General features: G+C 39.2%; 1 protein-coding gene across 1 annotated transcript in view; it reads right to left on the reverse strand.

Annotated features, from left to right (window-relative positions):
• KPNA4 (karyopherin subunit alpha 4) overlaps positions 1–26,409 on the reverse strand; it is a 45,606-nt gene extending 19,197 nt beyond the window's left edge. The window contains exons 1-8 of the mRNA XM_074298104.1: positions 26,120–26,409; positions 5,360–5,404; positions 4,058–4,147; positions 3,933–3,962; positions 3,790–3,842; positions 2,563–2,658; positions 1,838–1,923; positions 221–307 (exon numbers count right to left, since the gene is read on the reverse strand). Coding sequence (XP_074154205.1) covers positions 221–307; positions 1,838–1,923; positions 2,563–2,658; positions 3,790–3,842; positions 3,933–3,962; positions 4,058–4,147; positions 5,360–5,404; positions 26,120–26,188 — 556 coding nt within the window. The 5' untranslated portion in view covers positions 26,189–26,409. The remainder of the gene's footprint in view (positions 1–220; positions 308–1,837; positions 1,924–2,562; positions 2,659–3,789; positions 3,843–3,932; positions 3,963–4,057; positions 4,148–5,359; positions 5,405–26,119) is intronic.
• Positions 26,410–27,304: the final 895 nt, after the last annotated feature.

Below are 27,304 nucleotides of genomic sequence, written 5' to 3' on the forward strand. Positions count from 1 at the left end.
TTATTTGCTGAGTTTTGCATCCATCAGCCATTTCAAATCAAATTTCATAAGCTAACCTAAAAGCTATTTTTGGTGGTATTAGGATATGCAAACTCTCCTCTGTATGACAAACTGGCATGTATTCTCTTCCTTTTGTCATATCTAATAGTATTCCATTTTACTTCTATTAAAACTTTATATTGACAGCTTTTTGGTTTTGATTAAAACGCTTAATACAGACCTATGATGTTTCCCAGTGCCCAGACCGCTTGCTCACACACATTTTGATGAGGTGAATGGAGAAGCCTCAGAAAAAGTGGCACAGCATCTAGGAGAGAAAGAATTGTGAGAACTAAAAGTACTACTTGGTTTCTGCAACCCAACCCAACAAGCAAATCTCTCTCTTCTCCTAGAACCTTAGTCCCTGGAAAATAAATCAATTTTATTTAGCACAGAAGGGAAAACATTTCTATTCTATGCTAAATTTTCATCTACAAATACTGTGAAAAATAATTAGCAGATTATTTAATCCTAAAATTACTTGGTATTTGTTTTCATAAGGAATTGGAATAAATGTTTTAAAATATGTAAAGCTAAAACAGAATCATTTTATATAAATATTAGATTCTAAATTCCTCTATTAGGATTTAATTTTCTTGAGAATGACCATGTCCTATTTATCTTGTGTCTCTCCTAATACTTCACAAAGACCTTTGTGCCTAGTACTTAAAAAAAAGCTACATTATTAAGCCTGATTACAAACAACAGGATGAAATTCAAATGTGGCTTATGGAATCTGAGTCAATATTTTAATTCCATTACTACAATTGTGGACAAGACTCCATTCACAAACAAGCAATATAGTCCTGTAGTAGAGCTAGCAATGCTTGCTAATTATTAATTAATTAATGCTTGTTCCTACTGCAGAAAACAATTTTCTACTGACATTGTAAAAGTAATCCACAAACATTAAATATCAACTACACGTCCAGTATTGTGCTAATAAGTATGAGGTACACAAAGGATTGTACAATGCTATCAACTACCAGTGTTGGTAGCTTAGTAGTGGTCTACAGATGAGGAATGCAATATATTCTCTAATGGGTACTATGGATTTGTTATTGTATGCTATATATAGCTATAGTCAGGAGAAAAGTGACTTGTGTAAGAAACAGAATGCAATGATTTAAAAAAAAAAAAAGTTATCTTTTGAAAGCAACATACTCAGTATTTGTCTGTAATAGTTTTAAGAAACTGGATTCAAGGCCTGCTCTCCTACTGACTTGTGAGGTGGCTTATGAGCTAAGAAGTTATTTCAGTGAGGGAAACTCCCACCCTCCACATCTACTGAAAATCACAGATCCCTTCCTACCCTGCACAATTTATAACATCAACCTAAATAATCTCACACGCAATACTTAATACTGTCACTCTCCAAAGGCAGTTGAAGGGAACATAAAGATTAGAGGGTCTCACTGAGTGTCTACATGGTATTATTGCTTAGGACACAATTCTATTCAACCATCTTTTAATCAAAGAGGCAGCTGTTAGAAGTATATGCAAGTACCTTTAAAAATTGTTTTTATTGAAAAATTACCTCAAGATCAGTAAAGAAATATCATAAAATGCAGACTAAAATTTTTCTTCCAAATAAATCAGGTGACTCTCAAGACTGAAAAGTTTGAAATATGCTTACACTTAGACTTGAGATATTTGTAGAAAGCTCTCTTCTTGAAGCACAAGTTTACTCAAAGGAAAACTATTTCTTTTAGCTTTTTTTTTTTTTTTTTTTTACATTGACTTTTCAAAATAAAGCATGCAATTGTCATCTGTTAAAACTGTCAACTAATCAACTTACTGGACTGAACTACAGCCTGTGTTTGTTCAGAGGTTCCAGAAGCAATGTTTGTCAAAGCCCATGCAGCTTCAAACTGTAAAGAAGGACTAAAAGAAACAAAAGTTTTACCAGCTTGAATTTTTAATTATTGGACCAAACCCAATTCAGACTCAATTCTCTCTATATAATCTTATTCTTTTTAATGGTTACATCTCCACATGTCTCCAAGATACGCCCTCTTAACAACCCATTCCTATCCTCATAAAAATTGTTCTTTGTGATAACAAATCTGACATTTTTCTACTAAATTTATTTTATTTTATTTTTTTGGGGGGTAGCTATTAACACAGTGGACAAGGACTATAGTAAATGTTGGGTCTGTAAGAAGGCTAAAACCAAATAAGGGAAAAGTATTAATTTTGTAGTTTGAAGTCAACGATGTAACTATAAGTTACATCTCTTCCCCAAATAAGCAGTTCACTATGTTTTGCTTATCATTTGTATTCATAATTATGCTATTCTACTACATATGCTTCTCCCTGCAAACAGTTAAGAAAAACAGACTAAAGAGTGATTATTTACTAGTTACACATGAACTTACTCCATTGAATTTACCCTTTATTAAAATGAAAGATGACCTTGTGCCTTCATTTCAATCAATACTCAACTGTCTACTTAAAAAAAAAAAATTTAGAGAAAAAAGCTTAAATTTTTTTTAAGTTTAAAAGAGTTCAAAAAGCACTTACTTGTCGTCCCTTTCGAGACAATGGACTAAAATAGGTAATATTCCAGATTTTATTAAGTCATCAATTGGTGGATTGCGATCACTGGACAAAAGCTTTCTATGAGAAATAAGGCAAGGAAAAAACTTATTAAATGTAATTATATAGAATAGAATTTTATTCCCATGTGTGAGTTTCTGACAATTAGTTTAGGTTATTTAAAAAAAAAATTAACAATCTCTTCTATAAAAGTTTAAAACATTCCAAGGGCAATGAATCCCGCTCTTGTGTAAAACCACCTCAAAAAGCACATTTTCATCATGTGGTTTTTCTGATTAAAAACTTCTGCCTCTATTTCCTATTGCATTGCTGAGATTATTCTGTCTGATTTCTAGGGTACTTTATTTATAGCTCAAATACAGATTTGAATATGCATCCTCCATCTAGTCAAGTCAAACTGCCCTATTAATATGGCAACATTAATTCTCATGCCTAAAACACCTTTCTGTACCTTCATTCATTTTCTGTCTTCCTACTTTACTTATATCACACCATTTAGTTTGATCATAAAGAAAAACTATTTAGGGTTAGGTGCTAAGCACTAGGGATACAAATAGAAAAGACTAGATAGTCTTTGGCAACTGGGGGAAGAAAGAAAGGAAGGTAAAGATGGACCAAAAAGTCTGAAAATCCCGAATTTAATGTAAAGGGCTAAGGGCATTCCAAGTTTAACAACCTTCCTTATATATTCTACAATCTAGCCACAGCAATCTCTTTGCCATTTTCCTCTTATCCTATTAGCAAGAAGGAACAGTTAAAGATTGTAGAGCATTGGAATAACTGGTCAAAGCTATGCTTTAAAAAGAATATGTAGCTGTGGCAGATTTGTAGGCCTATGGATTTTGCTTGATTAACATGAAAATAAGTGGTAAATAAGGGGGAGAGCTTTTAGTTACACTAATTGCAACAGAAATTGTATACAATAAACACACCAGAAACAACGAAAAAGTGAGTTTTTATATAAGCTTTTTTCTTTCTTTTTTGGACTTTCTTTTTAAAATAAGTTTTTATTTATTTTATACATGTCACATTAAAACACAATTTTGGCACTATTAATTATAAAAATTACAAGAAAAATTGAATGACCTCAGTTAGCCTGAGATTTCACATCTGACTGAACTTTGTACTGTGAATTTTCAAAAGGTTAACACTTACAAATATAAGCTAGAAAGGCAGCAATTTAAAATTTACCTAGCAGCCTGAACAGCACTTAGCTGGATTCCTTGGTTATCACTTGAAGCATTCTGTGATAAAATAACAAATGGTTAATATAGTAACAAGCATTTATTCAAGGAAAAAAATGATTAGAAGGGAAAAAAAAAAAAAAAACTTACTTGCACAATTGCTTCTAAGGAGGTATTTTGCTAGAAAATGAAAATTATACAAAGTGTTAAGTAAAAAAATCATTCTGAAATTATGCAATTTTTTTATCAGCAGTCTTAAATGTAAGCAAACTCACCACTCTGTAATCACCATCTATATCAGAATCTTCACAAATATCTTCATGTGGTACATTTCTTCTTTTTAAGAGATGTTCATCTCTTTTGTTCTAAATAAATATAAGGGGAAGGGTAGAAAACTTTTGTTTAAAATCTCTTTTTTAAAGATCAGAATATACAAAATTTTATTCCTACATGAACTAAGACATTAAAGAGAAAGAGAAACAGACAAATCAAACTAAGAACCCCAAATAATCAAAAACCATGATGAAACCAAAAGCTTAAAATAAAAATATGCTTATGCTTCATATTTAAAATAGTAAAGACCTTCTTAAATTATGGAACCAGGCAGAACAACTAGAATGGTCCTATGTTTTACTGACATAGGGAAGTCCTTACCTAGGAAGCCTACTCTAGCCACCTGTAGTCTTTGAATTAAATTAAGTGGTGCTGTGATCTGCCAGGGATATCACAGCCTGTGGCAGAGACAGAATTGAACCAATTCTTCCTGACTCTCAGATCAGTGTTCTTACCTCTCATTCACTCTCCAGGTTGATTTACCAGTGTTATTTTATTATCTCATGCAGAGATGACCAAAGGTCAAACTAAAAACTGGGCTATTTAGTACTGAACCATTATATGCTAAGATACATCTTCCTTTCTAAGAAGCAATTAAAAATTAGAAGTCATTTAATCCAGGGCAGGCATGCACAATGACTAAAAGATGACACAAACTTTATAAAGAAAGTTACAGATAGAGTTTCTACTTAATGTATCCATTATATTCAGGGCTAAGTCATAGCTCTATAAACAGCAAACTGCAGTACCCTCTGAAACTTTTACAAATATACCACATTTCATGATAATCCTAAACGGGTTAGGGATGGGTATTCCCAAGGCAGAGCACTGGTTCTGGAGTCTATGAGCTACCTGAGGCAGTGAGAAGAAAGACCTTTGCCTGGCATGTGTTAATGGAGGGAACAGAAACCCAAATCTTCCTGGTTCTGTGACTGGCACTTCATTCACTCTATGTCTGCCACTCATTCAAAGTTAGATATGTAATGTTATTATAATCATTATACAACCATTACCATGTCTACAACCTTACTGAAGTATTATTTGGTACACTGCTGCCTCTGAAGAACCAGAGGCTCTTCTGTCTTGCAACTGAAAGCTTCCCCATCAGAAGGTAACTGCCTGAGAACTGGGACCATCTGACTTTCCTATCTGTATTACTTGCACTTAGTAAGTACATACTAAATGCTTCATCCATTCATTCATTGTCAAATTAGATTGGAGGCATAAATTTTATTCAGACTTACCTTCCTTAACTCGACAACAACTTCATTTCGCTGCCGTCTCATAGTCTGTTAAAAAAGAAAAACCAACAATCCATAATCATGACTACAACCTCTTAAAAACTCTACTCGAAATGTGAATCTTTTGTAAATGCTTTTTTCGAAGACTCAAGGGGACTTTCATTGTTCTTTTGATAAAGAGTTGTGTCCATTTTTAAACCCATCAATAAAAATGCTGCTTGTGTCATTTTATTCAAGACTCTTAGGACCAAGTTCATGTAAAACCACTCATGTATCAAATTCCAAAAGAACTACTGAAGCCCTACTTCAAAGGCCTGTGATAATTTGCTTGATGAGGACATAGCCTACTGACAGAGAACGCGCTTGCTTCTGGTGCCCCTAATATGGTGTCCTAATGAAGAATCCCAACTGAAAAGAGGCCCTGTGCTTGTGGTTGGAATGCCTCCCCTTCCCTCAGAAGCACAGTCCAAAGTCCAAGGCAGGAGAGGAGGTCTACTTTGGGCTTCTTTTTGGACCAAGCTTCCTATTATTAAAATGTCTCTATTAATATGAGAACCAAGCTCTGTCCCTCTTCAGAATTCCCTGGGATACTCGAGAAACTCAGTAACTTCTCCAACTTGTTACAGAAAGCCAAGGTGTCAGAGGAAGGATGTGAATCCAGTTTTTCCCTACTCCAAGGCTGGCTCTCTATCCCAATCTCATATAATAGAAAAGCATAACTCAATATGTGTGAAATGTGTCTGTCACTGACAATAGAAGGTATTCATGTTCCTCTTTTGTACAAAATGAGACTAAATAATTTCCTCTACATAAAAATAACTTTTATTTGATTCAACTAAATCAACTAATATGGAAAGCAACTTTTAAAGATTTCACAAGATTTCTAGAGCTCATCTTTTTTGAAAGTGGGTTGGTGTCACGTGCAAAAATGTTTGTGGCAGCTCTTTTTGTAGCAGCAAGAAACTGGAAACTGAGTAGATGCCCATCAATTGGAGAATGGCTGAATAATTATGATATATGAATGTCATGGAATATTATTGTTCTGTAAGAAACGATCAGCAGGATGATTTCAGAAACGCCTGGAGAGACTTAGAGGAACTAATGCTGAGCGAAATGAGCAGAACCAGGAAATTATACATGGCAACAAGACTATCTGACAATCAATTATAATGGACGTTGCTCTCTTCAACAACGAGACAATTCAAACCAGTTTCAACTGCTCAGTGATGAAGAGAGTCATCTACACTCAGAGGACTGTGGGCACTGAGTGTGACTGCAACATAGCATTCTCACTCTTTCTGTTGTTGTTTGCTTGCATTTTCTTTTCTTTCTTCCTTCTTGATCTGATTTATGTATACATATATTGGATTTAACATATATTTTGACATACTTAACATATATTGAACTACCTGCCATCTAAGGCAGGGAGTTGGGGATAATTTGGAACAAGGCTTTGCAAGGGTCAATGTTGAAAAATTACCCATGCATGTATGTTAATAAACAGCTTTAAATTTAAAAAAAGTTGGCTTGATGTTAGAGAGGAAGCTTATGCAGAAAAAATCATCTTGACCAAGTCAGAGCAAAGGGAACAAAGGCCAGATCTGAACCCAGGTCCTTTGGCTCACAACCTAAAGCCTATTCCGTGCATATCTCTTCAGATCTCTGCTGTCTCTGGCAGTGACACAATGCTTCACCAGTTCTTCTAGTATGGAATGAATGTACTTGGGCTTGGCTAATGACTGAGTGAGGAGCTTTTTTAGCACCCCCAATTTCTCTGGGGTGTCACCAGAGAGTCCCAGAGAGGTCTGTTTTGTGGAACCACAGTGCCTCCAACTATAAAGCCAGCAAGCAATGTACCACGTGGCCTCCATACCATACTACTCAAACTTGTTAATAAGGGAAAAATGGGCAAAAGAGAAAATAGCGAAGTACGGTTGTAGGGCAATGGTTTGCAGCCAACTTGGTAAGCATTTAATCATCCCAAAAAGAAAAACTGATTACATATCTTGACAGGAAACCAGTCATTTCCAGACCAACTGTGTAGCTAACTGACTAATTAAAAGTAAAAGTGAAAATCAATTCCAAATTAAGAGTAAGAAGGGAGATGTGGACTGCCCCCATTTCTTATAGTTTTCCCAAGGGGAAAGCCAAGAGACAAAACAGCAACATCCCATTTCTCTGCCAAGTGACAAGAAGACTAGTTGAGTGAAGTAGTGGGTAAGAGCAATGTCCCATCTCAGGCACTTTCTTCTTAGATGCAGACTGGGTGACCTTGGCAAATCACTTATCCTTCTAAGCTTCAGGTTCTCAATTTTGCAAACCTTAAAGAGCTCAATAAATGTTAGCCTACACTCACAAAAAGGAAAATGAGTCTGCAGAACATTAAACCCAATTTAAATTCAAGTCATCCCAAGAGTATTGAAAGTTAATTTTTTTTTTTTTTTTTTTTAAATGATAGGCAGCATCTATTTGGAGAAAAAAGGACCTGGATTTAAACCCTTCCTGGACACTGATGAGCTGGGTGTTGACAGTTAAGCCAATGGAGACATGATCTGTATAGAGTATCTCAAAGTTCATGCTGCTGAACCAGTTACCCTCCAATAAGTTTTCTGCAAACTTTAATGCACTTTTAGTTGTTGCTATGAAGCCAAAAAGACAACAAAGAAATAAATACTAGGATCAGAAATAAGATCGCAAGGTGCTTAAAAGTCAGTAGGAGACAAAGAAACTGATGTATTCAGTCTGGACAAGCTTCCTAGGAGTTTGACTGCGAAAAAATGATCCCTCTACCATCAAGAAACTAAAGGGAGGGTACAACATACACAAAATTCAGTATGACAAGATAATCTGAGAACAGAAAATGCCCTGGCAATTAGTGGGAAGCTGTTAAGATTTATATAATCACTCTAAGATTGTAAAGTACTTCACATGCATTATCTTATCTGGACCCCACCGCACTCAAGATCCCCACAACAGGAATTATCTCCAGTTTATATATAAGGAAATTTACCCATGTTTATGCAGTCAATAAAAATGAGAAAAAGGATTCAAACTACTTTACCCTGACTATGTAATGCTGCCACCAAGAAATATAACAGAAAAAGTAGTGGAATGGTCACAGAATTAGATAAATCTAACAAAAAGATTATTAAGAAAGAAGTTAAGGACTAGAAAGAGTTTTTAAAAAGACAGATCTTTGGTGATTGCTGAAAGGAGTTTACATATTCTCCTGCCATAAAAATTAACTATCAAATGAAGAAGGTAAAGCTAGATTTTTAAGGATTTTTAAGGCCAAGTTGAGTAATACACATTTTGTTCTAGGAGCAAAAGGGACCTGAGTTTTAGAGAAAATGGCTTGGTTAGCTGAGGGAAGCTCCTAGAAAAAAGAATGAAGAAAGGAGAGTAAAAATGAAAAAACAAATAATAACAGCTAGCAATTCTCTAATACCTCCTAACAACCTTGGGTAGGAGACTCTTATTATCCTCTTGCTCCAGATGAGGAAGCAGAGGTGAAGTTCTGTGATTTAGCTGACTCCAAGCCTAGTATTCCATCCACCGCAGCACCTAGAGAATCTAAATGCATTCCTATAAAGTTGAGAAGGACTAGGATTGGGCACTGGGTAGAGATATTAGCCCTGGCAAGAAGAAAGAACACCTCTCTGAGACAGAAGCAGAGGAAGAGAGATGTAGTAAGTGGTTATGATTAGGATTTGAAAGAGTAAATCATAAAATCATGAGCTTTTGGAGCATAATTTTTTTTTACTATAAATCAATTAAAGGATAATAAAAATGCTAAATAGGCAGCTAGGTGGCATCATAGTGCATGTAATGCCTCAGTTGAAATCAGGAAGATTCATCTTCCTGAGTTCAAATCCAGAATCAAGACACTAGTTGCATGTGCCTAAACAACAAATCACACCAGCATTTGCCAAGAAAATGCTAAATGAGATCACAAAGAGGTGGACAAGACTGAACAACAAAAGATATTAGCATGTAATATTTGTAAATATTATGTGCTGTGTTCTCCTTACTCTCTAGGCAGGCCGAATTGATCTCTCTGTCCCTCACTTTCTTCCTGCACCTATCCTTTCTTCTGTCACAGAGAATCCCTCTCTTCCTCAAACATTATCTTTTGCATGAAGTCCTTCTTGATCCCCTTCTACTTCTGCCTTGCTTCCCAAAAGATCTGAACGGATTCCCTTTATATTTATGTTGTATATTTTTATAAGTACTTGCCAGTCCTTTTAGAAAGTGCATAGAGATGGTTTCATTCTTTGTACATGTAGCACCAATGGCTAGCATAGTACACTTGTATAGCACAACAGTCAGTATTTAATAAATACTCGTTGACAACCTTTTGGGGTGGGGTAAGGTGGTGAATGCATTTACTTTCTATTAGTTCCACCTTTCTGAATCCTTAAGGCTCAGCTTCATTTTAAAAATTCACTGATCTCAAGCCTTCTCCTAACCCCCACCCCCCAAGCTGTTAGTATTCTGTCTATTGTGCCTCACATTTCTTGTACTAAATTATATTTAAGTTATTCTTCACTAGGAGAACTTGAGAGTCTTTGGCAGCAAGTGCCATTTTGGTTTTTGTCTATCTCTGAAGTCTAGAATGGTGGGTTTATACTTTAATGTCACAAACTGCAAGGCTTTAATGGTTCAGAATAAAGGAGATGTCATTATCTCAGATGTCTGTCTGCAAATATGTGCAAGACTCAACAAAAAGACGGATGGCTGGCCCTCAGGTGAGATGCTATACACCTATGCACCTGAGTTATGACAAGGTCTCCTAAACTAGTGCAGGAACATCCAGATCCTATTCCATAAAAGAAGGTTGCTTAGAGACCCTGATAAACAGAAGGGAGAGTAAAGGTCTCATAGAGTTGTATCTGAATGGTTTCCCATTTGTGATGTCACAAGTAAAGAGGCACTGATAACTGAGGATTTTTCTTGTGCATGCATCTGACCATATCATGTCCCTCCTTAGTGGCTCTTCATTGGCTCTAGGATCAACTAACTCCCCTGTCTGGTTTTTAAAGTCCTTTACAACTTGGTCCCAGACCTATCTTTCCATCCTTCTAACTCCTCTTCCCACATTCTGGTTTTCAAACTGTCCTCCCAAGGCTCTCCATTGCTTTTGTCTAGAACATGCTCCCTCAACTCCACTCCACAAAACCCCACACTACTTTTGAGAAGGATGTGACAAGTACCACCTTCCTCAGGAAGCCTTTCCTGACTACAACCAATGTTCTCCTTTTATTTGTTCTCTAGTGTGTCCTTGGCATTTATTTGGTAACCTCCTTGAGAGTAGGGATTGTCTTTGAATGATTTTTGCATCCCCCCATGCTCAGTGACATGGGTCAGAACCTTACTAGGCCCCAGTTACCTCCACTGGTAAAAGATGGAGTTGATGAGATGGAGTTGATGAGATGGTGGCTTCCAAGGTCCCTTCCAGCGCCAAACCTATAATCCCATGAATTCAGAAATGTCCTGAAGTGTCTCTCCTCATAGGCTCCTGTTTCCTTGATTGTTCCATGTGGCTGTCTCTGAATCCCTAGCCTGGTGCTTGGCACAGAGCAAGCACCTAATAACTTCTTGTTGAGACAAGGAAGGCCAGTTCTGGAGAAGCAGTGGGCTCTTTAAATTCCAGAAGATACCAAGAGTATTCCCTCTAATACTTGGCTTTAGGATCATTCCAAGCCTCAGATTCAGTACTCCAAAGGAATCCTTTTTTCTGTAACTCTCCTCAAAAAGTAGCCATCTAGTCTTTTGTTGAAGACATCTAATAATGAAGAATTTATTGCCTCCTAAAGTAGCCCATTCCACTTTGAAATGGCTGCCATTGTTAGGCCATAATTGGTCTCTCCATAACTGCCTCTAGCTTTCTGGGGACAAGTAAACAAGTCTAATCTCTTTTCCAAGCAATAGTTCTTCAAATTCTTGACAGCCATCAAGTGCCCTCAAAATTTCCCCCTTTGAGGATAAACTTGCCCAATTCTTTCAACTCATTCTTTGCATAGTTTCAGATCCCTTAATTATCTTGATCATCTTCCTCTTGATACACTCCAGTTCATCGATGTCTCTTCAAATATGATTCCCAGAACTAAATACAATATTCAAAATGTATTTAAACTAGGACCAAATTTAGTGGAGCTGTAATTTTACCTAATTCTGAACAAAAGTTTTGGCTCTTGGGTCACCATGTCAAATTTAAGTGCTAAACCCTCAGGTCACTTTCATGAGAAATGTTTAGGTTATGAAAAGAGTCAACTTCAAGTCTAGGGCTTTTTATCATGTTGTCAAAATTAAGAGATATATTACTCTTTTTGTATGTCCTTTTGAGATGTGTACTGTGTCCAAAAAAATGTAAAATTTTGTCATTTAAAAATGCTAAAAATATTTTATCTTAACAAGACTAATTTTTTTTAATTGTTTCTGGATCCTAGACTTATCACTCAATTTATTAGCTATCCTTCACTGTGAAATATAAGCATGCCATTCATAATGAAAATGGACATTTGTAGATCCATGCCTTTTAAGTGCTAATCATAAAAGGTGAACATAATAGAGCCAAGGATCCAACCTTGTGGTAACAACCTTTTGTGTGTGTGTCCTGGATCCTTTGAGGCAGCACTTTGGGGAAGGCCATAGACCATGTCTCTGATGGTTTTTTTTTCCTCTCAGTATTTTTATTTTTCCAAATATATGTAAGAATACCTTTCTACATTCATTTTTGTAAGATTCTGTTTCAAATTTTTTCTCCCTTCCTCACCTTTCCCTTCCCCAAGACAAGTAGGTTAAATATGTTTAAAAGGATTACACATCCTTGGCTCTATTATATTCACCTTTTTAGTTTCTATTTGTGATTATTTATATATTAATTTATTCTATTTAGTTTCTATTCTATTCCATATTATTCCTGTCCTTGTTTATCACAAATCCTAAGATGACTCTGTCACTTCTTCCCAAGGTTCCCATTTCGTTTCTACTTCAGCCATCATTCCACCTCTCCTCATTCTCATTCAGAAGGTCTAGAATTGTGGTGTCCTCCTTCATTCATTTACCTTTTGAAGAACAAAATTAATCAGCAAGGTAATCAAAAGTAAACCCCTGCTTTTAGCTATTCCCACCATCCCCTTACACTTCCACTACAATAGTCTAGGCACAATTCTTCTAAGACTCAAAGACACAAAGCTGCATTTATCTCTTTGCACTAATTCACCTTCCTTATTACCTATATACTGCACATTTTTGCGTGGACAGAGATGAAGCCATTTCTATATAGATATACTCCCCTGTGAATTACAAGGTCTACACGTTCTTTCTTTTATGTTTTATCCACTAATTTCTGTGGTACATAGCTTGGCAGAGGGACATAAAGCATTATCCTCCCTCTTCTATTTTCAATATACAACTCTTTTAAAAAGGCTGTTGCTAGTTCAATGCCAACATGGCATGAGGACTCCACTGGGACAACTTTGTGGATCTGTATTTGGCCCTCTGCTATTTAATATTTTCATCAATTACTGGGATTAAAGGCATAGAAAAGCTCATTAAATCTGCAGGTGACACAATATGGCTCAGGATAGCTCGTATTGGTTAACCAAGTTACAATCACAAAGGGACCTTGATAGCCTAGAACATCTAACATGAGATTCAATATGGACAAATGTAAATATTACACGTGTTTATACAAAAATCAATTTTGACAGTACAAGGTGGAAGAGGCACAGCTAGATGGCAGTTCTGAAAAAGATCTGGAGGGTTTAGTGGATTGTATTCTCAACGATTCAGCAGCCTGACATGGCACTAAAAAAGTTAATGTCCTCTGGGGCCACATTTACAAGAATCTGCATTCAGGGAAGGGGGTAATAGTCCTACATTTCTACTGGATAGACCTCACTTGAAGCAAATGTGTTCAGTTCTGGGCACCATGGATTTAAAAAAAGACAACGATTAAACTGTACAGGAAGGTAATCAAAAGGGTGAAGGGCCTTGAGGAAAGTGGGGCATGTCTAGCCTATTGGATGGAAGATTTAGGGGGGGACATAGCAGTTGTTAACAATTATGTAAAGGACTAGTATGGGTAGGAAGGATTACTTGTTCTGTTTAGTCCCAGAGTTTCTCTTTGCTACATAAGAAACAATGGGTAGAGTTCAAGAGAAGATAACCAAGCTTAATTAATGTCAGGAGAAACTTAACAGCTAATGCTATCTACAAGTGGAATTATATAGTTGGAAGGAATGATGGGTTCCTCTTTCATCAGAGACAGGCCACTTTTTTGTCGGGCTGGTTATAGTAGGGATCCATTTTACATATGGATCCACCCAAATGGCTGTCAAGGCCATTCAGCTCCCAAATCCTTTAATAAAGCTATACCAAGAGATCAATGATAATTTGAACAATTATTTTGTAGCCAAGATACTTGTAAAATGGAATTTTTTTTCCCCTGGTGGTCTTGTGATCTGACAAGCACAGATTAACTTTACAGAACATAAAAGTTTAAAAACTAGGAACAATATAATAATCAAGGAAAGTGCAACTTTTAAATAAGTGAAGCAAGATTAAATAAACTTCAGGTTTAAGAGCTGTGGGACCACAAAAGTTACTGTGAGGGGTCTAGCAATTCTGTGTACATTAAACACTGACATTTTTATCTTTATCTGTACTGTGACATCATAAAAAATGAATACACTCTCAGTAAACTCGACAAATATCTTCCAAAAATGTATTAACATATTTTTTTTCAAATACAGGTAAATGTCACTAATACAAATTCATTTGTAAGTATCACTAAAAACTTAGAACTTAAGATACTTCAGAAGTTTTTTGTAGTCACAGATTTTCATAAACAATGGAAGCAAATAATATCAAATTTAAGAGGGGTAAGTGTGGAGAATTCATGAACACTTCTGGTGTTAAAAAATCAAGACAGAGAACATTGAAATAAAGTTATGTGTTAATTCTAGAATAAATAGAGTAGTAAGAATGAAAAAAGTATAGGATGGCCAAACAGGGTACTTTTCTCCTCATTCATTCCACTCACATACACCATCCCGGTACAAATGCAGGTCACCTCACATCTGAACTACTGCAATATTAAGCTGGTTAGACTCCCTGACTCAATCTTCTCCCCACTCCAATATGCTATCTACTTAGCTGACAAAATGATTTCCTAAAGTACAAGTTTGAGCCCCTTCCCATCCCTATTCCTATGGCTCTCTATTATGTTCTGGAGCAAACAGAACAACTTCTGTTTGGTTTTTAAATTTCTCCTACCTTTCCAATCTTCGCACTATACTCTCTCTTCATTTACTCTACCAATGCACAAAACTTGCCTATTTGTGATTCCTTTATTTCCCAAATGTATGTCTTTTCAGTTCCAATGCCTAGAACTCTCTCCTCACTTCTGCCTCTGCGCTTCCTTCAAGACAATTCAAATCCTACCTTACGTAGGAGGCTTTTCCTAAAAAGCCCCACAGCTAGAACCTTCTTTTGACATCATTACCTCCTCACTCCAAGCTTAGCTATTTTTTATTTGTCTTTCTTTGTATCCCCAATACTTAGCATAATGCTAAGCAGAGTATTTGATAAACTTTGTTGACTAACTTTAATAGAGAGCCTAAGAGCTGAATATTAGGGTCACTAATTGAAACATAGAGGGTATACAAAGAAAGGTTGGGTGGCCATTAGCTGTTAGAACTGTCTAGATAAAAGATGATTTAAGGCCCATGGCTCTATTTCACTGTATATATGGTTAAACAGTGATCCTTTCCCCACATCTACAAAATTAAGTTTTTATGCTTTCAAATTCAATATACCATTTACTGCTTCAAGAAAAAAGGGAACCTGGGGCAGCTAGGTGGCGCAGTGGATAGAGCACCAGCTCTGAAGTCAGGAGGACCTGAGTTCAAATGTGGTCTCAGACACTTAACACTTCCTAACTATGTGACCCTGCGCAAGTCACTTAACCCCAATTGCACATAGCAAAACAAACAAAAAACAAATTAAAAAAAAAAAAAAAAAAAAAAAAAAAAAAAAAAAAGGAACAAGTTTAAGAAAAAGAAAACTTGCTAAAAAAATATTACTTCATATTATGGGAACGAGATTTGATTTGTGATTTTATGAGTATAGGGAATTCCTCGAGAGATTCCTTGCTTTACCCAGGCAAACCAGCATCTTCATATGAAGACCCTTAAAAACATATCTTCTGCTACATAGTTATATTTCTTTAAGTAAGCTATGTTTTCCCTTTGCCCATAAAGATTTGTTTTCAAAACCATCCCACCACAGAAATCTAAAATGCAAATGCTTTTATAGTTTTAGAAGATATTTCTCTTATCATCAATTTTTGCTTTCTAATACAGACAACTGAAATATTGCATTTTGAATTTAAATACAGTTACCAAGGAAGTGTGGCAGAGGTGTACAGGGAACTGAGCTTGGAATTAGAAAAAACTTGAGTCCTCACCCTAAATTTACTATGTACCACAGTTAAATAATCATGTTAGTGACTTAACCCCTTTCAGTCTTCGACAATTATCACCAATAGTGAAAATATGTTCATATCTTCCTCTACTTCCCCAGGTCTTTCACAAAGAGGGATGGGGCTAGACATTTCTTTCAAGTCTCCCTAGCTTCTCTCAACCAATGATTTCCTTAAAATTTTCAAGTGTTAAAATGTTTTTTGATTATATTAAGAGGACAAATACTAGAATGAAACAAAGTCATTAATTTAAGATAATTATAGCAGAGTATTTACATAAATGCTTTAATACTTTTAAGGTTGATAAAGCACTTTATACAAATATGCTCTCATTTGATCCTTATGACAAACTTTGGAGGTAGGCGTAATTATCACCCCCAATTTACAGAGGAGGAACTGTGGCTCAAAATAGAGTACACAACATGTCCAAGGGTCACACATATAATAAGTGTCCAAAACAAGATTTGAATTTAGGTCTTCTTAACTTTGGATCCAGGACTCTGTCCAATATGCCATCTAGCCACTTCTCAAACAAGATAAAAGAATTAAGTTACCAACACTAAAATTTTACATGCTTACTTTCTTTATATAATCTTTTGTTAAGACTAATCTCCTCCAGACCACTAGGTTTCAGGCAGTTTTCTGGATACTCAATTCTGGCAATGTTTCTTTTGACATCTTCCTTATTCAAAGCCTTCCAACATTTATCATTCCTTGACAATGTGGGAAATGCCGGTAAGGGAGTCCTTAGTACCTACTAGAATATATATGTGTGTGTGTGTGTGTGTGTGTGTGTGTGTGTGTGTGTACACACACACTCTACTTAAGGACTGAGGAGGAAGAAGGGGAACTAGTGTAGGGCAAAAAGTCATATCTACTCAAATATTTATTAAGCACATGTTGAATATTTTCCACACCAAGAATAACCTACTTGCTAACTCCAAACACTCTTGAATAGTCACTACTCAATTAATACTCATCTCATATTTTACAGATATCTACAATGTTTTCACTACTCTGGTCCTCATATCTTACACCTGGAATACTTAAATAACCTTCTGCTTAGTCTATCTTCCACAAGACTCTCCCAACTCATTCCACTCATCAGCTACCAAAATGACCTTCCTAAAGTGCTGATCTGACCATATCATATCCCTAATCAAGCAATAAAAAATAAATTAATAGCTCCCAAATACTCCCAGGATCAAATATAAAATCCTCTCCATATAGAATCTTAATCTGGACCTTTTTCTAGTCTCCCCATACTCTATAATATATTCAGGGATACTGGCTGCCTTCTTGCAGATCCTGCCAAAGGACATTCCATCTTCCTCTAACTCACTTTCTCTGTTCCTTCGAGAAACCTTCAACTCAAATCCCACCTTTTCCAAGGCCTTTCCCAGTCCTCCCTCTCCTTCAATGCTAGTTTCTTCCCCCTGAGAATACCTTCCATCTACTCTATATAGCTTGTTAATTAGGGAAGGAAAGGAATAAACATTTACATAATGTCTACTATGTGCTAGGCACTTTGCTAAGTGTTTCACAATCATGTATCTCATTACATGGTTCTTTGCATGTTTGCCTCCCCCATTAGAATGTGGGCTGCTTGAAAGTAGGAACAATGCAAAAGCATCCCTTTCTTTGTATGCCCAGTGCTTAACATTTAGTGCCTGGCACATTGTAAGCACTTAATAAATAAACGCTCAGTGACTGATTGCTAGTTGGAAGAAAGCTGAATGAGACGAAAATATGTCCAGACATGTCTAAATGATTGTTTGATTGGCAAACTGCTTCTCTTCATCGCTGTATATCATAAAGTATATACTGTCTTTTAATATTAGCTTTTCCTGATTAACTCCACTACATTGATAATTTCCTTCACTTTCACTAATACCAACTTACTCAGACTATTATTCTACTGCATTTTTACATATTAAGATTTCAACACTATTCTCATGGTCACAGAACATACCCCTAGCTTAAGGCAAATCCTTATTTGTCACAAATGCACAAAATTGCATGAAGGTATTAAGAGTAGTCTTGGAAAGCATAAGCCCACAAGCTGGTGAATGGCGCAAGTTGTATGTCTTTGAATATTAAATGGCCCAATAAATTTTTTTCTAGCAGTTTTTTCAAATAGCTTTTAAGAGGGCCAGCAGGGATTACAAATCTAACAAAATTTCCACAATACCAGCTAAGGGGAAGGCAGGGGACTTGGGAGTAGACAGAAGAGTTGCTGAAGTTTTATTGATGTACAGTGGTAGTAACTAAAGTCAATGGAGATGAGCATCGCAAATAATACTGGCTTACTCAAAGTTACAACAACCAGTAGCAAAGTTAACTGGAAGAAAATCAAAGATTATCTGTAGGCAATTTAAAAGTTTATATTCACAATTTCCTTTTGCTTGAAGTTAAGCATTTCAATAACCCCGGGCCTGGCAGCTAGCCCCAGCTTCCTGTGCTTGAGTCCTCCCATAGGGCTGGCTACATTTGAGTAGTGCTGACAGACCTGTGCCTCCAGCTCAGGGGAGACATGGCCAAGGGCCCACAAAAGCTCTAAGAATCAGGGAAGAAATGATACTTTATTTCACCCTAGAGCTAGTCTAGAAGTCATTACATCTGTTTTTACATTTGCAGACACTGAAGAACCCAGGAGTTAAGCGTCTGGTTTAAATTAACAAAGGGAGCAGGAGAGTTAGGATGAACCTAGTTACTGATTCCAAACCCAAAGTCCTTCCACTACAATGCTAGTGAATCCATAGTAAGCACTCCTTTAATGCAAATTTGTATATTTACATAGGACTACAGTAGTTGTTTTGGAAGTGAAACCAAGAGTAGAATCTTACACAAGTTTTTTTTCCCTCCAGTCTAGAAGTTAAAGCATTTAACTCTGAAACTGTAGCCTTCCCTGGCCTTGGCTTCATCTTGGTTGCTGGATAGCACAGAATTTAGTCAGGAAAACCTAAGTTCAAATCCAGCCTCAGACATTTATTGGCTATGTGATGTTCGACAAGTCATGACATGCCTCCCTCACAGGATAAGAGGATCAAAAGAGATATTTGTAAAGTACATTTTAAACTTTTAAGTATTCCTGTAAATGCTAGCTATGATTATTAATAAATGAACTTATTTAATAAATTGATGAACAAATTAGTCCTGTTATTTCTCTCCCACCAGTGCCATCATTACTGTCCTAATAAAGGAGCTGAAATGCTTCATTTTGGTACTCCCTCCCTGGAGCCTACTGTCCTGAGAAGTGAGACTCCGATTCTATCCAGCCACACACAGCTTCTCCCTGACCATCTTTCCACTGAACTACCCAGTGGATACCTCTTCCTGCTCTGGGAACAGTGATCAAGACACCATCCCCATCACTGCTTTCAGAAAAACTATGTCAAAAGTCGGCTCTTTGTGGTTCCATTTACCATTCCTGGGATTTTTCAGACCAAAAGGTCTTCCTTAATCATCACTCCCCTATGTGTGCTATCTCTTTCTATTATCAGAGAAGCTCTTTCAAGGCAGGGATGGTTCCTCTTTCAAATCTGTACCCCTAAAGTACTTAACATAGTACCTGGCACATAGCAAACACAATGGTTTTATTTTTTATTCATAGACATGGTGGAAGAAGATAAAGAGAAATTTGGCATTACTTGGAATAACTTAGATGCTGTTTAACTCAATTCTGGTGGCATTCATTGTATACGAAACGCCCTTCAAATTAATTAGGATATAGTTGGCTACCATCTAAAAGACTGAATAGCAGAATATTAAAAACTCACCTTTAAAAACATAATGATCACGCTTCAAAATGCTTCAAAGTAGTATCTTTGAATGTTTCCTGAAAAGGTAACCCATTCAACTCAATACAATGATTCTTTAGTGAGTGCCTACTAGGTTCTGAGTCAGGTGGTGGGGATACAAATTCCAGTGCTTACTTGGAGGAAATCAGGAGGGCAAGTACTAGCATTAGGGGAGATGAGGAAAGGCTTCTTGCAGAAGTAGGCCAGGAAACCAGGAGACAGAATTGAAAGAAGAATGTTCTAGACATGGGGAACAGCCAGTGAAAATGGAGAGTTGGATGATGGTATGCTGGAGTGACTTGCACAAAGGACAGCAAGCAGAGTGTGGTGGGGAGGGAAACAAAGACAAGATTAGAAAGGAAGGGCTTTACAAGTCCAACAGAGGATTTTGTATTTGTTCCTGGAGATACTAGTGAGCTACTAGAACTTACTGAACAAAGAGGTTACTTTGTCAGACCTGAATTTTAGGAAGATCAATCATTCTAATAGCTAAACAGAGGATGAACTGAAGACTAAAGACACTTGAAACAGGGAGATCAATTAAAAGATTACTGGAATACTGCAGGCATGAGGTGATGAAAGCCTGGAGTGTCAAGAAAGAAGGCAGCACATGAGACACTAGAAAGACACAAAAGGCAGGACCTGGCAACAAAATAGGAGGTGTGGAGGAAACAGTCAAGGTTGCAAGTCTGGGTGCACCTAACAGAGGTAACTCGGGAGAGTGTGGGAAGGGTTCAGTTTTGAACATTTTGACAGTGTCTATTACACACATATAATTCCAGAGTTCCAAAGGGCCAGATACAGATGGGAGACTAGAGAGGCCATGGCTGGACAAACCATCAACCTATCTATGGACTGGACTCCATGGGAGTGGATGAGAAGAGAGTCTGGGATTAACGGGCACAATCTAAATGAAGTTCCAGGGAAGGAACTGGGAGACAGAAGAGTGATCAAATATGCCAAAGATCAGGGGAAGCAAGGAGGAGAGGCCTAAGAAAAGGTGGGTAGCATCCTTCGGATTCAAGTCACAGGGCAGACCTGAGTTTCAGCACTATTAGCTTGGCAACTTGATGAATGAAAGACAGATCAGAGAAGGAAAATATTAGATAAGAAAGAGGCTATTATTAAACTAGTCTAGTCATTAAACACTCAACAAGCATTTATGAACTACTGACCTAGTGTGACCCAGAGAAAAGGCTGGATTCAGTCTGAGGAGCTGGGTTCAAATCCTAGTTCTACCATTTTCTGTTACTTTATTTTTAAATCATCTCTATTCTATGTGCCTTAGCTTCCTCATTGAGGGGGAAAAAAAAGAGGGTTGAACCTCGTGATTTGAAGGGCCCATTCATCTCTAAATTAATTTTTCAGCTGCAAGATACTCATCTTGGTCCTTAAGTAGCTTATGCTCATTGGGAGAAAACACATCCACTCAATACAAAATGCAAAGTGACTAAGAGCTAGAAGGATCAGTGCAGGCTTTTAGAAGGAAGTGGCCTGGCCTGAGCTCTGAAGAAGACTAAGAACACTATTTGCAATTTAGCAAAACTGGGGAGGTGAAAGCCAGGCAGTAAGGAATAAATAGCCTGTGCAAAGGCACAGTACCAAGCAATAACAGATGCTATATAAATACTGATTCCCTTTTCCCCAAGAGAAAAGCAGGCACCCCCCCAAAAAAAAATACTATAACTACAGTGACTTTCTAAGTCTAGAAAACTTTTATTTCCACTTTTTAAAATTAACTTTTATTAAGTTGCATACACTGAATAACAACCATAGAAATACAACTATAAAATATATTACAAACCTATAACATGTCTTAATCTTATTTTTCAACCCCAGCATTATAAGGTTCCACTGTGTATTTCTTTCCTTTTCTTTTTTTGCTGAGGCAATTGGGATTAAATGACTTGCTTGCCAAAGTCACACAGCTAGGAAGTGTTAAGTGTTGGAGATCACATTTGAACTCAGGTCCTCCTGACTTCAGGGCTGGTGCTCCATCCATTTTGCCACTTCACTGCCCCCCACCGTGTATTTCTAAAACCACTAGCTATTGTAATTGTAACTTTCCCTCCCAATACAAAATACATGAAGAGAAAAGGGAAAAACAAGAAACCCAAATAATTTCTGATTCCAATGAAAACAACTAAAAATACAATTCTGCCACAGTGACTGACTTCCTGGAGTAGCAAGAACAGCAGCAGCTTACAAATGTGAGGAAGCTCTCACATACAAAATCAGCCTGAGGTAAAATAGATAAACCACCTACAAGATTTAAGGATTTAGGCAAAGAGCATACAATAGCATATTTCCACTGTACACATATTAAGCCAAATAAATCTAAAACTTTCTTTAGGGAATTAAAAAAGGAATGCTTAAAAGTTTTACTATGAATAGGTAACTAACTGGTCAATTACTGTTCTTGAAAGAAGGTAATGAATGACTTGCTTCCTCTTATAATGGTCAAAATCCCATGTTGCTTTAGGCTGCTTAGTAATGAAAATAAAAGATTCACTTACTATAAGATGGATACGTCAAAATGTAACAAAATGAAGGCAAAAGAGGTGAGGTAACAAGAGAATTTTGTCCTAAAGGTGAACAATGAAAAAAGAGAAAGCAGGAATTCACATGAAACAAAGTATCCTAAAAGATGTATTAGCAGAAAATGGTTAACTCCATTCTCATTTACATTTTACTTTTCTGATAGTGTGGAGTTTAAACTAGATCTAATGTCAGAGAAGCTTATCTGCTATCTGGAAATAAAACAAATTAAGTGTGGTCAAACAATAAAAATTACCCACACACAGACATGACTTCAACAGTGAGACAAATGGTTCCAGACTCTACTCTGAAACCTACTGTTCTGGGGCTATCAAGGCCCAGAGCAAATTTCAAGAATAAGTTGCAGAAAGAAGCTACTGCCCTTGCATGAGTTTAGTTTCTTTGCCCTGGAAGTTCTCTATACCACTGGAAAAAAAAAAAAATTCACAGGTCCAGTCCTTACCTTACTTAATCAACCCATCTATGATTTGGTAGGTTAGGTTCCCAGGGATAACAGAATCAGATGTAGAGCTGGAGGAGTCATTAGAGATTATCAAGTCCAACATTGTCATTTTATAAGTGAAAAAACTTGCCCAATATTCTATCAGGCAGTAACTGCTAAAAACAGAATTTGAACCTGGATCTTCTGACTACTAACCAACATACCGTCCACATTGTTCCTCTGATGGTTTCTTGAGGCATATAGAGATTAAGTGATTTGTCTAATAAGATTTCAGAGGAGCTATCTAAACCCAGATCTTTCTTACTTCCTTACTCTAAGCCCAAGATTTTATCCCCCACATCACTTTACCTCCTATAAGGGATATTTAACAAACACAAATATGCATTTTGAACTAATTGTATATTTTCATGTGTAGAAAGCACAAACGATATAACAAAGATGAAATATTGCTCCCAGCAACTTTATATTTTTTCTTACTTTTCATAAATGACTAAGACTAAGACCAAGGCCCATGTCAATGAGTAATGCTTTAAAAAAAAAAAAAAAAGTTTAAGTTGCTTTGCTTTAGTATTTTACCATTTAGCTTATATTTATCACCACACCCCTTCTCATTAAAAATTTCACTGAAGGACAAATATGTTCCAGAACTCATGTGTTAACATGATTCACAGTAAGGTAAAACATTAATTCATGGGAAGTACAGAAAGTTAATTCCCAACTATATTTTTTATCAACTAGAATTAAACATTAGCAATACTCAACCAGATGACATTTCCTACCTAAGGATGTATAAATATTTTATGTGATTATATGCTTGATTTATTATATGAAAAATAATTACATACAGTAGTTATTTTAAATATTGAACATATGTTTGAAGATTTTTGAGAGAACTTGGCTAATTTAACAAGACCTAATAGTTTAATAATACATTTATTCTGACCAGAGTTTATTACATCTACCTAGATTGTGCCTACACAACAAAATATCTGGTCCACACCATTAAAATGAAAAAATTCTACATCCTTTGCATGATTTTTGCACAGATGATTCCAAATATTCATGATAACTTAAGTTTAAAAAAAATGTCAAAGTATTTTTCTGTTCTATGGTCATGGCCATATTTGGGGAAAAATACTTAAAATTTAACCCTAGAATTTTTTAAGGTCAAAGAAAATATTACAATATTATTTTTTATTTAAAGTTATTTTAGGCTCGGCCTTTCATAAAAGAAATCAATCAATTTAGAAACATACTTTAAGGCTTGAGAATTATAAATGCAAAATTTAATTGTCAAACACTTGACATGCATAATTTTATTTAAGCCTTACAACCACCTGGGGAAGTGAGTACCGGAGATATTTTTACAAATGAAGACTCAGAAAGATCAAGTGACATGGTCATGGCCACATAACCAGTGGGCATCAATGACTGGAATTTACCTTCCACATCTTCTCACTTCATCATGCTTTATAGTTTTGTGTTCTTCATTATCTCAATTTTACTATTTTCAGAACTATTTAAGTAAAAAGCACGAAAAAGACCAATTTTTAAATGAATTCCCACAAGAAAATTCGACTGTATATTAGAAGCGTAAATCTGTAAGCTTTGATTAAACTGCATTTCCCAAGGAAAACTGTTCTAGTCGCCTGGCCACCCTCCACTTCCTTTGTTGGCTTGTCCCCTCTCTCTATGGTTACTGTCCCCAACTCAACTCAACAGTCACGCTCTAGAGTAAAAAGGGAAATCTTTGCTGCTTTTGTCACCTGAAATTTTCTGAAAATTATTTTGAATAAGGTGTTGGGGGGGAGGGGAGAGAGGAGTGTTAGGGATGAAAGGTTAAGAAAAGAGAGAGTTTAACAGATACTAGTTAACTCTGAAAACTATGTTCTCAAGACAATTCATTTGGCTGCACTTAAAACGTTCTTTGACTTTTAATAATTGGGAAGAGTATGTTTTAGGTCCCATTTCCAGGGCTTCATTGTAACTGAGTTAACCTAACAGAGAAAAATAATGAAGCAAAGGAATCACCTACAGTGAATGCTATCAAATGGGGGAGGGGAAATTCCTCCCAAACCCCACTGGGGAAGGAAGGTGGGAAATGTCTTGAGGATTCCAAGATATCTACCTAACTGTAACCTATTCATCTTCACAGCCTTCAAGAAGCAGGTGTCAGTTCCTCCAGCTGTATGGATGAAAATGCCACAAAGCTAAGTGATTTGCCAAGTCTTGTGACTTCAGAGATGAGACTAAAACTTGAGGATTCAGAACTTAAGCTACTGAAATGCAGAAAAAAATTTCAGTTACCTGCCTCTCACACCAAACATTTTCTAAGCTCTTGGAATATAGGGCTGAGGGGATCAGGGTAGTTTTTCACTCATAACCAACCATAAAAACAACGGCCAGATTTTTTTTTCTTAAAAGAACCGTGATATACTTTAATCGGGATACCTGTCAGGACTTTATTGGGCAGACAGGTAGTGAGGGGCTGCCCGACACAGCTCTGCCCGCACTGGCCAGGCCGAGGCCTGGCTCCCCACCCGCTGACTTTCAGGGGGCACCAGTTCGATGAAACAAGGACTTGGCTCGACGGCATCAGGTGCACCGCTTAACATCCCCGCCCCGCGTGGCTTCCCAATTAAAAGGCCATCGGGGAAGGCCCGTTTCCCAGCCTCCTGCAGCCATGCTGGGCCTCTCCAGGCTCAGGCCGCCTGCACCGGCCTCCATACGAGGGGGCCTTCTCCGAATGAGAACGTCGAGGCTAACCTTTAGCAGCCCCCCGGCCCCGGCCGGACCCCCTCTCCCATTACGAGGGGACCGGCCCTGGCCAAATCGGGAAATTGGAGGCTGCGTCTGGGGCTGGGGCGCTCCTAGAGCTGTCCGCCCCCCAGGCCCACCTTTGGGCACCCAGGCCGAGATGCCACGAGCCGGGCACCGGGATGACAGCTCGGCGTCGGACTCGGGCGTTTTAAAAGGGCGGGCCGCGGGCTGGGGGCGGGGAGGACCGCCAGAGGAGCCGTGGGCCCCCACCCCCCCACCCTCCCGTCGCGACCAGGCCGCGGGCTCGGCTCCACGAGGCCCCTCGCGCCGGGCAACGAAAGCCACGGCCGGGCCGCTCGGGGCGGGGCGGGGGCCTAGGCCGGGCCTCCTCCCGCCGGCGGCGGCGGCGCAGGCCCAACTTCCAGGCACGTTAGCGGAGGCGTCACGAGCGGGCCCGCCCCCCGCGCCATTCGCCACCGGCTCGGCCCGACCAGCCCCAACCCGGCCCCGACTCGACTGGACTCGACTCGACCCGGCCCCGGCCCCGGCCCGGCGGTGCCCGAGGTGCGCAAGCGCACTTACACTCGTACACTCGCCTCACACTCACGCTCTCACACTCCCGCCCCGAGGCTCCTCACGCCGGCCCGGCCCCGGCTCCGGCCGGGCCCGCGCTCCCGCCCGGCCGCCCCTCGGGCCGGCGGCGCCGCGCTCACCTCCAGGTCGCGGCCTTTGTTCTTGAAATTCTTGAGCCGTTGGTTGTCCAGTTTCTCGTTGTCCGCCATGGTCGGGCCGGCGCCTGCTTCCCCCGCCCGAGCCCCGCGGGATCCGCCCCAACCCCCGCGCCGCCCCTCCCAGGGCCGCCTCAGCTGCCGCCCTCGCCGCCGCCGCCGCCCGCAGCTCCAGCCGAGAGGACCCGTGCGGGGCCGGGCCGCGGCAACGGCGGCCGAACGTGTGTGCGGCTGCGGCTGCGCCGGCCGGGGCTCCCGCTCCTGCTGCTGCCGCCGCCGCCGCCGCCGCCGCGCCGCGCCCGCCGCTCCCGCTGCTGCTGCCTGCCGGCGGAGAGGGGGAGGCAGCCTCGATCTGAGGGCCCCGGCGCCGCGGCCACGCCCCCCGCGCCAGACCCGCCAGCTCATTGGGCGCCCGGGCCCGGGCGTCGGGCGAATCAGCGAGGCCGAGGAAGGCGGAGGGGCGGGAAAGAGAGAGCGGGGAAGGGGAAGTCAAGGGAGGGGTCGGCCCCGGAGGGGAGGGGGAGAGGAGGCGGGGAGGGAGGCTGGCGGGAGCGGAGCGGGAAAGGAAAGGCGGGGGAGGGGGCCGGAGTCCTCCGCGACTTCTCCGGGCTGCCTCTTTCACTTTTCTTTCCTCTCTGAACTCCCTCCGGGGCTCTCCTCACCTCTACCAGCCCCCCATCTTCTCCCCTCCCCTCCCCCTCCCCCTCCTCTCCCTCTCCTCCACTTCTTCCCTCCTCTTCTCCCACTTCTCCCCCCTTCTCTCCCCTTTTTCTTCCTTCCCTCCCTTCCCTTCGTCCTTCTCTCCCCCTCCCCTTATTTTTTCCTTCGCCCTCTTTTCCCCTCCCCTCTCTCTACTTCTTTCCTTCTCTCCCCTTACTCCCACCTCTCCCCTTCTTTTCCTTCCCTTCTTTCTTTCCCTTCCCACTCCCCTCTCTCCCTCATTTCTTCCCTTTTCCCTCCTCCTCCTCTTCCCCTCTTCTCCCTCTCTCCTTCCTCCTCTCCCATCCTCCTCTTCCCCTCTTCTCCCTCTCTCCTTCCTCCTCTTCCTCCCCCTCTTCTCCCTCTCTCCTTCCTCCTCTCCCATCCTCCTCTTCCCCTCTTCTCCCTCTCTCCTTCCTCCTCTCCCATCCTCCTCTTCCTCCCCCTCTTCTCCCTCTCTCCTTCCTCCTC

This window comes from Sminthopsis crassicaudata, chromosome 3, assembly GCF_048593235.1.
Source record: "Sminthopsis crassicaudata isolate SCR6 chromosome 3, ASM4859323v1, whole genome shotgun sequence".
Classification (NCBI taxonomy): domain Eukaryota; kingdom Metazoa; phylum Chordata; class Mammalia; order Dasyuromorphia; family Dasyuridae; genus Sminthopsis; species Sminthopsis crassicaudata.